The 13,621-nt window shown below is 39.3% G+C and overlaps 2 protein-coding genes across 2 annotated transcripts in view; one reads left to right on the plus strand and one right to left on the minus strand.

Annotated features, from left to right (window-relative positions):
- Nucleotides 1-13,621, minus strand: part of LOC309697618 (uncharacterized protein) — an 88,861-nt gene that overhangs the window by 32,695 nt on the left and 42,545 nt on the right. The window lies entirely within an intron of this gene.
- On the plus strand, nt 6,328-11,864 carry LOC309697615 (keratin, type I cytoskeletal 18-like). Its single transcript, XM_082519672.1, has 7 exons — nt 6,328-6,872; nt 9,017-9,099; nt 9,566-9,722; nt 10,394-10,558; nt 10,641-10,766; nt 10,965-11,185; nt 11,271-11,864. Exons 1-7 carry the CDS (start codon nt 6,438-6,440, stop codon nt 11,392-11,394), a joined length of 1,311 nt encoding a protein of 436 aa, XP_082375798.1. The 5' UTR covers nt 6,328-6,437; the 3' UTR covers nt 11,395-11,864.

Consider the following 13,621-nt stretch of genomic DNA (forward strand, 5'->3'; position numbering starts at 1 on the left):
GGATCTGTTCACTCCTTCTCTCTGGTAAACCTGGAGCCTTTCAGTAAAGACAACACCCTTATTTAACCTGTGACACCCATGTGTTAAATTAGCTTTCCAGCTGTCAGACTTGACTCACATTCTACTTCACAAAAACACTCAATCCCTCTCTTTTTGTTTGCATCTTCCTCTAACATATTCTCTCTTCAGTTTATTTCATATTAAACACGTACAAAATTCTTCTGTCTTATCTTGGCCACCTGCAGACTTCCCGCCTCCATACAGACTCTAACAATTACATCTAGAGCTTCTTGGAATCAAGCAAAGTCATTCCTTTAATCATGAGCAATTCCTCAAAAACACCCTCTTCCATTGTGTCTGCTCTTGTCATTTTCACGACATGGGAACAATGGCAAAGACATTTCCCGACATCTGATCTTGTGCGATTAGTGCTTTAGTGGTGTCTGAGTCAACCTCTGCACCTGGTGGGCATGTTGCACACACCTGTAAATTGTCTACACACAAGTGCTTACCATGTGAGTCTTTATGAGCTTCTTAACGGCTCACTCACACTAGAGTAAAAATATCACAGCAACTTCTGTGCGACAAAGAAAATCTGTGGTTTCCTGGTGATTGCATCCATTTTTTATTTTTTATTTTTGCATTGAAATAGTTATAGTAACAACTTTTGGTCACAAAGTGATTCTACGGCAGTAAACCTGTCTCCAAACCACTGTGGTCTGACTCAGACTGACTGCAATCACTCTCAGACAGATTGGCGAAGGTTTTTTCAATGCTTTTCCTATGTAAGTGCTTTCTATCTAACATTTATACGCCAATCGATGCATCAGAGAGCAACTAGGGGTTAGTATCTTGCCCAAGGACATTTGGCGTGCAGACTAGAGCGACGGGATTAAACCACCAATCTTCTGATCAGTAGGTGACCTTCTCTATATCCTGAGCTCCAGCCACCCCAAGCAGGTATCTATGTAATTTTGCAGCTAAATCACCATCCTGCAGCAACTTTCACTGTTTATGAAGGAAGTTCAGTTTCACATCTATGACGTTTTGGCTGAACACTAAATGTAAGCAGTAAATGTCAATTTCTGTCTAATGTTAATTTGTGTGTATCACCACAGTTAGTCACCATGTTATCACAAACAGATTACATGTTTGTGCCATGTAATCTATTGAATGGAGCCAGTTTGACTCCATTCAATAGCAAACTTATCACAGACTGATGCCAGGCTGAATCCTTATCCCTTCTTATTGAAGGGATAAGGATTCAAAGTCACTGAAGACTGAAACCACTGTGGTCACGTTTTCCCTAGTGTGACTGTACTGTTATGCTTCTGTGTGGCATCTTGCCACAGGCTGTTTTTAGGTATTCTCTGTGATTCTCTGCTCATTCATGTTATTTGCATATTCAGGAATGACTGCTGAGTAGAAGTACACCATGAGGGTCATAAGAAGGTTTTAATGGTGTGGGTTAGGGGTTAACAATGTTATCTAACAGCAAGGGAGTCCTTGTTTTCAAACCTGGGAGCTATGTGTTGCTTGCATGTCCTCTCTGCCACTGAACAAAAACCACTCTAGGTTAATTATTGCTATATTTACCCAGAAACACTACTAAAAGAAATGCTTGTATCTCATTTTCTGGTTATAAAATTCTGTAATTGTTGGGCTTTTTTGCCCCCTAATTAGTTTTCTGAAGTGGTCACAACATGGGCTCTCCCTTGCTTGTTGTTGCAGTAAGAGTTAATCTGTGAGACATCATGAATGAAGGTCCTTGTGTCAGTAGTTTTAATGGGAGTTCCACAGAAATTCCTCAGTGATGGTTTGTCCTCCTAATGAATAAGGTGCTGAGTGATAAAGTGCAGCCAAGGTCAGATGTTTGACAAGTCCTTGGCCCGGCCAGTGCATTAGACCTCTCGGCGGTCTTCCTTTGCTTCTGTCAGGCCTGCTCTGATTTAGCACTTTCTGTGGGTGTTCTGGACCCTGAGGCCAGAACAGGGAAATTATGGTCCAGCAGAACAAAATCCCTACAGTCCCTCTGATCTGCTCAAGCCAGCCAGGCTAATTTTTACCCCAGTGAAGTTTCAACTCAACATCAGATGATCATGAGTCAAACTCAGGCATTTAACAACAAACACAACCCTTGTGACCAAAGAGAGTGCCGTCTAAACAGAAAAGCGATGACCTTTCAGGTCACTTTCACACTGCCAGATTAAATGCCATATATGAGCATGCACATGTGACACTTTTCCCATCTACATACAGTATTTAACAAGAGTGAGAGCAGAGCCATTGCAGAACATTGATCATAAGGCAAGTATGACTAGCTTATGAATTCCCAGACTCCATCACAGTCAACTGCATTATTACACAAGGCTGATAAGGGTGTTGAAGTAGCGTAAACAGAGGCTGAGCATTGCTCAACCCATTTCCAGTTAACTTTTCTAAAAAAGTGTCACTCTTTCCTGAGCATTTTAGGATGGAAACAAACAAGTCTGAACAATAATTTGCTTTGACTTTAAATCCTTATAATGATTTCTTGCTGTACATAATAGTTAATATTGAATGGAAAACATAGTTGTAAACACAGCTATGAAAATGATCAAAGTGTATGCACAAAAATGGAGAGGAGGTGATTGCACCAGTTTATGCCCAGTCTATGCAATTTTGAAAAAGTTTCACTTATTTTTTAAATTAAAATATGTACAGATATATTTACATAAACTCTGATGTGCCCTTTGAAGTTTGTCAGGTTAGCGTGCAAGTAGGAGGGGAACTTGCGTGATGACTATCAGGGCAGTAATGGGCAAAGATTCTTGGCACTGGGCCAGGACCTCTGAGCTTTCGCCCTAACTGGCATCAGCCAAACATTGTGACCAAGGATAAGGGTTCAACATCAAACAGTTGGATGGGCACTTTCCCGTTCATATTTCACAATCATCAGTCAGGTAAACCAATGATGTCATAATGTGATTTTTATTTGTTGTGCAATAGATATCAGACCCAGAAATCAGACTAGTATTATCTGTGCCTTCCCCTTATCATAATACGGGTGGTTTTCCTAACACCATGACAATGTTTATTTTACGTGAAATCAATGCTTTATTGTGAGCAAAGAGTAACATTTAGATCCTGCAAGAAAAAAAGAAAAACACCTGAAGTAGAGGTGTGGTGCCATTTGTTCAAGTCGTGGAGTGTGTCCATGTGATGGAGTTAGTTCACAAAGATTTCAGGTTTATATTGTGTAAAAGTTTGAAATTAAATTAATTCACATTTATATAAAACCATGCTGATTCTTTTTTAGCCTCCTTTCATTTTTCTACATTGACGCACTGTTTTCACAAAACTAACACTACAATCCTGCAGCAGCTTTTTGAAGCCATTAGCGGTTTGCTAATTCATTACCAAATCTGGCCATAGATATCTTCATGGCAGCTTTTACTACTCAATTTCTGTTTATACATTTCTTACATGAAACGATCTACTCTTAAAGTGACAAGTGCATTTCAATTGATTAAGCTTACTGTAATTATTTTATATGCTCCCTTAGAAAAAAAAGTGATGAAGAGTGGCTCCTGATCTGCTAGCGCTACATCTAAATTAAAGATGTTTATGGATCATCAAGATTTGTGAAACAACAGGAGGTCGCACATTTTCAATATTTAAACTGTTCTTTTAATTTTCTGAGGTTAGCTAAGGTGTTAGGTACCACTGTCATGTCAGGATGTTAAGATGCTGGAATGATGACTTTTTAGCTTAGCAACTAGCTTGAATGACAGAGAGAGTGTTAACAAGCTAGCATGATTCTTTTTATTTCACGCTTAGAAATTTACTGACCTAGTTAAAGCCCAATTTATTTTTAAATGGTCATTGTTATATAAAAAGCAAAAAAAAGCATGTTTTTGGATATTCAAATATTTAGTGAGCACAAATATCAGCAGCTGCTAAATGTAATAATGGTCCTCTGTTGATCTCTACAAGACCTCCAAAAAATGTGTTTTCACATTTGTTTATATACATTTTAAGCAAATAAGAAATATGTTAAGTGGTGATATTCTAAAGTGTTAATTTCCATATTATTTCATGTTCAGTGGAGCTAGTTTTTTCCACTACTTCCAGTGTCAGTGCTATGCTAACCTGGCACCAGCTTCATACTTACACTGAACTACTCGTTTAAGATAGGATTTACAAAAAGGCTACAAGGCCACATTTTTATACCGGAAAGAGCTGCAGCTGAGGCAAATTTTCACCAACTGGTGAAATTCTAAAATGTTCATATTCTGTTTCCGTTCTCAAGTTTAGCTAATTTTGTCCTGTGCTGTACTTGCGTTATGTGTTCAAAATAAAGTGTAAAACCCACATTGTTGTTGTTGTTGTTGTGTCAGGCTTAAGGTAACCCCTGTTATTCACCTTACAAATAATGTACACATACTATGGTCAGCTATTATCCTCAAACCTTAATCTTTGTTTTCTCTGCTGGGTGTGGCAGCCATTAGATTCAGACAAAGCACAATCATTCTCCACCACTACAAGACAAACAAAATCGTGGGAAAAAACAAAACAAAAAAAACAGTCATCCATAAAATGATCCTAGCTAGTTTTGCATATTTACTAATTACTAATTTCAGAAGAAATAGAATTTCTTAAATCTATTTGTAGATCAGAAACATGTTTTTTGTCTACTCTCTTTTCTCTTGCTTGATTTGTGTCTGTTCTTCAGTTTCTACTGACTGCCCTCAAAATATCTCAGAGACTTACAGGTAAGCTTAAATACATGTTTGTGAAGCAGCTTCTTATGAAGCCACTTTATTGCAATGCTTACGACAAATCCATTTGTTTACCGGCTCATCTGCAGAGCAAGAGTATTTCTGATTTTGTCAGGGGCCCTTAATCCTTTAATATCCTGCTGCATATTCCTTCCTAAAAAAAAAACCCCAAAAAAACAGAAAAATGTGGAGCAACAATAATACTGAACAACAAAACCTTAAGCAGGATCTTTATCTGGGAACAAGTCGATGATGATACAGACGACTGTGCGTAGGAAGATAACTTTGCGTATAAAACTGATTAATTGTTCTGCAAAACAGAAATCTGACAGTGACGCATATTATAAAATGCATATCTGTACAGTTTATGTAAAACTGTGAAGAAAACAAAGAAAAGAAGTTATTCCTTGTTTTAAGACCACCAAGTAGAGGAATGTGTCTGGAATGTTCTTGTGTTAAAAAGCTGCAGGGGGGCCCCTGAAGTATGTTTACTGGTGTAGAAAAGTCATTGTTCTTACATATCTACTAACCAGACTGCAGAATTGTTCCTTTGTTTGACCATATCCTTTATGGGAGGGGGGCAATCAGGCACACATCCGGCTAAGCAGGACAGATAACATGCTGGAGTACACATAACATCTGGAGTTAACACCTTGAAAACTTTTTTCTTATTTAACTGATGTTTTTTATTCAGGTTTAAACACCAAAGATCATGGGTTGTGTTTGTGGTATGTTAGATTTGAAAATGTACTTTCACATCAAACCAACAGACACCTGGAATGGTATAAAAATACCTTTAACAATAATTAGCTGGATCCCAAATAATGCTTTTATAAAATACTATGATTGCAGATGTTTATTGAGAGTTTTGTTTATGTTAAATCAGTAAGAGTGCTGACAAACACAAAAGATTACATTTTTAAACGACAGCTAATGCACTTCTGCATTAGCTGTCGTGTCTTCCTCATGTAGGTATGAAATGACCTGATCTCATCAGCTCCGATGAGTAGAGCAGTGATGACATCATTTGAGCATGTGATCACTCACTGAATCTGTGGGTCACTTTTGGGTGTGTCACTCCTATAGGGTGGAGATTATGATGAGTCTAACGTGGAGCCAAAAGGAGGTATAGCTGTTTATGTAACTCAGTACTGTTAATCCTATTACTGTTGGAACCATTGTTAATAAACATTGAGTGCAAAGGCCTAATATTATTTTAGGCATTCCTTAACTGTCAGTGTGGGTTTTATTCTCTTTAAAGGTTTTGTTAGTAAAATTAACAAGCAGAACTAATCTTAGACTTTACTGTTGTGTCAGTAAAGTCCAAAATTAAGGCCACTCTAGTCTCATATAGGGAAAAAAAGGTTTTATAATTCTACCAAATATCAAGTTACTGAATACCACAGAGTCAAGATTTACTAACTTAGGGAGCCTTCAAGGACAAAGGCAGGTTCTGAGCAGTAAGTATGGCTGAGGCCAGTGGAAAAAAAGGGAGGTGACACAGGCTAGGAGGAGTGGTCAGAGGGGCGGACCTGAGGGCCCACAAGGTTTATATAGTTTAAAACTTTCCCTCTCCTCCTGCCTTGTGTCTGTGAGCTCCAATTTCTGCCTGCCCAGGCTGTGCCTCTGTCTCTCTTACTGACAGTCTCTCTCACTGAGTCTCACACTATAGCGACAATGCAAACCTCCAGACATAGTACATACTCTGTGCGCTCCTCCTCTAGTAGCAGGGCTCCTGCTATGTCCATCACTCGCACCTCTGCTCCGCTCTACAAATCCAGCAGCATTCATGGTGGGGCCGGTGGGACCAAAATCAGCGTCTCCTCCAGCTACCGCAGTGGACTGGGATCCAGCATGGCAGCTGGCTCTGGAGCAGGAGGCTTCTCCAGCAACATCCAGGTGAGCGGGAACAGCGCCGACATCATGGGCAATGAGAAGTTTGCCATGCAGAACCTGAATGACCGCCTGGCCAGTTACCTGGAGACGGTGAGGAACCTGGAGCAGGCCAACCTCAAGCTGGAGATTAAGATCAAGGAGGCCCTGGAGAAGAGCGGACCCGACTTCAGAGACTACAGCAAGTACCAGGCCATCCTGGATGACCTGCGGAAGAAGGTGAGGAGGGAAATGGGGTTGGGAGGGATGACGAGGGTAGACAGGGGAATGTGACCGTTTATGTGTTAATAAAAAAAGAACGAGAGATGAAAGAAGATGAACATGAAAAGCAGAATGAGATGTGCTGTGATAAACATTTTAAGATGTTGTGAGTGTACCTGATTGGTTATGTATTTTTGACTAAATATATCCCCATTAGTTCTCAGGGTCTCGTATAGTTTGTAGAATCCTAACAAAGTGGATTCCTGCTAGTGCTTGGCATAGCGCCACTGCTGCTTTGAGCTGGGGGCTGAGGGTTGGACCGGAAACAGTATGGAGGAGGAATGCTGGATCATCAGGGGTCACAGACACAGGAAACCAGAGAGAGAATCCTGCGACTACTTATAAACCCCATACTTCCCATCCTTAACTACCCTTTCCCTCCTTGTTTAGTCTTCTTAAATTGAGAGTGTGACTGTAACAATTTCACTCTGCGTTCATCCAACAGAAAGTGAGAGATAAAAGGGAAACTTATTAGACACAGAAGGATCTATCAGCATTTTATAAGTGACTGAATGTTAACTCATGCTTAAATGACAAATGCTATGAAGTCAGTTCAGCTGTAATTTCCACACAGTTTCAAGATTTCAAAGTAAAGGTACTACTCATGCAGCAAAAACATGTTAATCATTTATTCGAGATTTCTTGGTATTGCGTGCCACAGAAAAAAACAGCAGGATCCCTGAAGCACAAAATCCTGATATTCTACATTCAAAACTGCTATTTGACAGCATTAAGTCAGACTTGCCACATGGAACATTCTGGACTTTCGACTGTAGCATAGCGTATCTCTGCATCTTATCACTGTGGGGAAACATATTTGTAGTCTAATCTTTGTAATAGGATACTAGCATCAAGGTCGGAAAATTTCTTTTTTGAATAAGCGGCTTTTCCCCCAATCCTTTACTTCTCAAAACATTACATAAGATCAAACGCTGTCTGGAATTGGGTTTTGTTTGCTCTACTAACAACTGAGGACCTCAGCTTAGCCAAACAGATAAAGGTCGAACACACCTAATATTTCGTCTGCAATGATGCAAAGAAATCACCCATAACCTCAGAAAAAAACCCAAAAAATTCTCACAGAGATTTAACAGAGTCTAAAAATAAATTTAGTTCTGACATGAAAAGTCGACTACCCTCAGAATCACAGACTTGCATGTGAAGTGAACAAACACACACACAAACACACCGGCACAGCCATAGTCACCACCATCCTCATGCAAATTGTCTGCCGACAAGATCCTGTTTCTTAGCACCAACAGCCCGGCAGCCACTGATTGGCGCATTCTGCATACCTCCCTTGCCATCCATCCCAGCCTTTATCTGTCATATCTCTCAGCTAGAACAAATATTCTAACCATTTAGTTTTTGAAGCAGCTGCCACTATTCACATTTATACACACAGACAGTGACACTTATCCTCTAACAGTAAACCCCAATAAACTTTTATAGTTTTCTATGAAAACTTAAAACTAAAAAGCACACATAGCATGAGTAGAAAATTATTTTTATCTATATATCACATCAGGCTAGTTTTGAACTACGCTTTTTGAGTTTGATTGAGCAAAGATGTTTGTTTGCTAATAGCATAGCGATAGCCAGCAGCTGGTTGACTTAGCCAAGCAGCACTGAAAAACGCAAAATAAAAAAAGAATACCTAGCTTAGTCATTAACTTGGTATAATAATCTTTTTTTCCCTTTACATGAAGTCTTACCAAAGCTAAAAGGTTCTGAGGTACAGCTGTTTTCAGGCTTTATGCTAGGCTAACTGGCTGTTAGCCATAGCTTAGCATTTAGCAAACAAATGTAATTCTAGTCTTCAGCTTCTCATCTAACTTTTCAAAGTACAATATATGATAATATTAAATATAATATTCAAATTTTTATACACTACCAGTTCAAACTACAGGTAACTTCTGGTGATTCTAATAGTATGAAAAATACATTCTTAAGCAATATTACAAAACTACGCTAATAAAATATATACAATAGTCATTGTCTCTCTTTGTTGATTCTTTTGTAATTGCTCGCTCTACTGTTAGCTGCTTCATGTTTTAACTTTGCAGTTGAAATAAAGTTTTTCTTTTGTTATCCGATTCTAGGTGTTTGATGCCACTATCGACAATGCTCGTCTGGTTCTCAACATTGACAACGCTCGCCTGGCAGCTGATGACTTCCGAGTGAAGTAAGACCCGCCTGCTTTACCGCTGACATTGTAAAACACTGAAATAGACAACTGCTGGCACACCCTCTTTTAGTGCAGGATGGGTTGTAGGACGAATCTAGTGTGAAGATCTAAAGGAGGAGTCAGTCATCAGTCATGTAGTCGTAAATTGTCACCTTTGAATCACAACTGCTGGAGTTGTGTCATAAATTATGTGTAGTTGCAAACAGAGCTGACCATAAAGTTAACAGTATTATACGCTGACCAAATAATGATGTACACTGACATTTTCTAAACATACACAGTTCACACAAACACATAAATAATCATGAGCAACTCAAGACAAAGTACGGCAACTCTCTAAATAAGTGTAGCAAAATATTTAACAAAAATTTACAGGTAGACTAAGTTCATTAAGCCTCTGTGAATGTGAGCAGCTGCGCCAAACTCTGACGTTATCCTGACTGCTTTGCCCTGTCCTGTTTAGATATGAGTCCGAGCTGGCCATTCGCCAGTCTGTGGAGGCCGACATTGTTGGTCTGAGGAAAGTCATCGATGATACCAACTTGACCCGCATGAACCTGGAGAGTGAGATCGAAGCACTGAAGGAGGAGCTCATCCACCTCAAGAAAAACCATGAAAATGTGAGTTTGATTACTTTAACTTATTTCAAAAACAAAATTTCAAATATAAAATATTTAATTCAGGTCTATAGGCTATATTTGTGCTGCTTTCAACATAGTCGAACTCAGAAAGATACATAATTATATACATATTATTTGCAGATCTGTTCATCTCATTAATCCTTCTCATTGAAACCATATGTGCTTAAGTTCCATCCACATGCAGTGAAAGCCACGACTACAGCCTACACCTCCTTGAGTGGGATGTTGTGGAAAACAGTCTTTAGAAAACTTTGCTGGGAATGCAGAGGTTGCTTAAGAAATCTGAAATATCTGTATGTGAGATCTGTGGGAAGCCTCATCGTAAAAATGGTTCCCAGCCACAATTGGCAACAGAGAAAGCTCCAAAGATTTCAAATGACTATGATTTGAGTGCATAAGCCAAAACACAACCATTTGTTTACTGAGGGAAATATTAAATTAAGTGTTAAGGGACTCAGGCACAGACCTGTATATTTGCCTGACCGAAGTGTGTGATTATGGTTGGATAGAGGCTAAGGGTCACCGCTGGGTCATGACTCAGTTCAAGCAGTAGAATGAAAAAGAATTAAGAAGTATTCTATAGACCTGGAAGTAGTTAGGTAAGGTAAACAATAAGAGTGACTTTCTATGGACTTTCTTTTTTTCTTTAGGAAGTTATCGAGCTTCGTAACCAGATCGCCCAGTCTGGAGTCCACGTGGATGTCGACGCTCCTAAAGGCCAGGATCTGGCTCAGATCATGGCAGAAATCAGGGCCAAGTATGAGAAGATGGCAAAGAAGAACCAGGAAGAACTGAAAGCATGGCATGAATCTCAGGTAAACCATTAGCAAAAACAAATCAAGTTAAAAAATGTAAATAAATAAACTCTTGACTAACTTGTCTTTTAACCTCAATCAGATAACAGAAGTGCAGACACAGGTGACCCAGAACACAGAGGCCCTGAAGGGTGCCCAGACAGAGGTGCACGAACTGCGCAGACAGATACAAACGCTGGAGATTGAACTGGAATCACAGAAGAGTCTGGTGAGCAGTCTGCCCCTCATTTACCTCTAAACACGCTTATCTGAACTCTCCACATTGCCCAACTCAGCACTCTCACTTCAAGTCTCTCGGGTGTATTCTGTTGACACAAGCGTTGCACTCCGGTGATTTGTCTCTATGGAGCTGTCATCACTAATCTGAGTCCACTGTAAAAATGTAACCCCTTCTTGTCACTTACAGAAAGCCTCTCTGGAGGGCACGCTAAGGGACACGGAGCTCCGTTACAACATGGAGATAGAGTCTTTAAACACCATCATCCTGGGCCTGGAGGCAGAGCTCACACAGCTGCGAAGCAAAATCCAGTTGCAGACACAGGATTACGAGGCCCTGCTCAATACAAAGATGAAGCTGGAGGCTGAGATCGCAACATACCGACGGCTGCTGGACGGTGGAGACTTCAAGTGCGTAGGATAGTTTTCCTATCATTTAGAAGTCTAAAAGTAGAAACTACCTGGAAGTTAACTGAGTATTAATGTTTTTACTTAGGCTCCAGGATGCTCTGGAAGAGCAGAAAACAACAGTGACCAAGACCAAAAAAGTGATGACCGTCACACAGACGCTGGTGGACGGCAAGGTGGTGTCCTCCAGCACAGAGACAAAGAACCTCTGAATACAAGGAGCAAGCAGCTGATTCTCTCACCAGTCACTGTCACAGCATTATAACACTAGCATACAACTGGTCAAATTTTACCTCTTTGCTTCTTAGTGATAGAGCACTAACAACAATAAGACCCTTCAGCCGTCTCTACCAATAGTTTGACTTCCTGGGTATACAGCTCTCCCACAGGCTGCTAAAAAAAAACTGGATCAAAAGAAAACAAAGTCATTTTTTATTTATTTCATCATGAGTTATTTATGTGTTTGTGTGTCGACATGCAGATGTTTACAAAAGTTTCAAATTGGAGAACTTTTTCAAAAAAACAAAAAGATTCAAGACGTTATTTCAAAGTCATAAAATTCTCAGAAAAAATGAAATTATTTTTATATTTCATCATCTTTTTTGTTTTCTTTCTGTCCAGTTATGTCTGCCTGCTTTGCTGTTATGTTCAGACATTTCAATAAAGTCCATCTGAAATTATACTTGCTATCACGGTGTCTTGTTCATTCAGAAATCGCTCGAGATACAGATTTGTTTAGTCTGCTGAGCAGACAAGTAAACAGGAATCCCAAACCCCTGTTCCCATTAACACACACTGAAGCAGCTTAAAAATATTAATAACATAAAAAGGGGGATGGGAATAGGAGATAAGAATAACATAACAACATTGTTCGCATAATTGAGCTCCAGGCTCTTCCAAAGCGTTCACTGAACCCCTCAGCTGAATTGTACTGACAGACTTTTACAACATTTACCATTTGAAGTTATACAGCTTGGACTGTTTAGAGTATTTAGGGTTTAACACTTCACGGGCAATAAATTACTGCAGTAACAACCAAACTTGAGCTAATTATTCAGCTGATGGTAGCATAGTGAAATAACTAGCAAACCTAAGTAAGAGTCTGATGGAGACTGACCTTCGCTCCTGTTATTCATCATATACCTGTACACTGGATTAATATCGCTGCCTTTTGCAGTACTATTATGAATCCAAATGTAAGATAATTCCTACTTTTACAACTTAGCGTCTGACTTTTCTTGTGATATAATTATAGATACTGTGTGTGAGTGCACCACAACTTTCCCTCTCTGTCACGGTTTGTGCCTTTTATGAATCACCAAAGTAAGAATATCCCCACACCTGTGAAAGTTGGTGCCAGTACTTACTGGGTTGGTACTGGGTTGGTTCTGAAACCAACCCATTGTAGTAGCCCTTGTTCTAGGTCTAAGCATCTACTGCTTCAGATGAGCGTCTGGTCTTTTTAATGTACCAATTGCTTTTGACTTTTCTCTGGAAACATACAAGCACCAAGTCTCTCCCAGAAAGGACTATTTAGTTCACTTACCATTCTTTGACTTTCCAGCTTTTAATTGATGCTGTTTATGAGTACCACGTCAACTAAGCTAGGTTTTAATGCACACTGCAGCCTATAGACTCACTGCATCTCAGACAGTACAAACCAAATCCCAACAAAAGGAGAGAAAGAAAGAAACTATGGCATTTTAAGGAAATGGTCACTTATTTTGATTTTGACGCCAGCAGAAAAATTGTCTCAAAAGAAGTTGGGACAGGGATAACACAAGACCAGAAGAGTAAGTGGGAGTAAAAAGGAAAAGCTGGAAGAACGTCTAATTAGGGTAACTGTCTTCCTCTTGTCTGTTATTCAGTCTTACTGTCTTGCTGTTTTTATTTTTAATTTTATTTTATTTTTGATTTTGATTTTTCCATGAACGGTTGGTGTAGCGCACCCACAATTTTGTTGTACATGTACAATGACAATAAAAGGTTATTCTATTTTCTGATTATTATAAAAACACTTTCAGAAAAATGTGCAACATAAAGTTGTGAAAAATTGTGCTAGAGGGAGAGTAAGGGTTAGAGATGCTGCGATTCTCAAGAAGAGGATGGACCAAGATTAAAATGCACTACAATGATGGGATGAGAAAAGTACAGAGAAGAAATGAACCGCTCACGATCCAACACACATCAAATCATATGAAATCCTATGTTTAAAAAGAAATTTCTGTAATTCCTAAACAATTAATGAAATATTTAAATCCTTTGAATTAAAGTTGAAAGTCTGCCCCTCAATCTTATCTTGGTTGTTTGATTTAAAATCCACTGTGGAGGTTTAAAAAACATTGTCGGGTCACCGAAACACTAAACGACCTAACTGTAAATGTGAAATAAGTTGCTAACTTAATGCCAACTGCTAACTTAACCAAGCCTTTAAAATCA

The sequence above is a fragment of the Aulonocara stuartgranti genome, assembly GCF_965226115.1.
Source record: "Aulonocara stuartgranti genome assembly, chromosome: 20".
NCBI lineage: Eukaryota > Metazoa > Chordata > Actinopteri > Cichliformes > Cichlidae > Aulonocara > Aulonocara stuartgranti.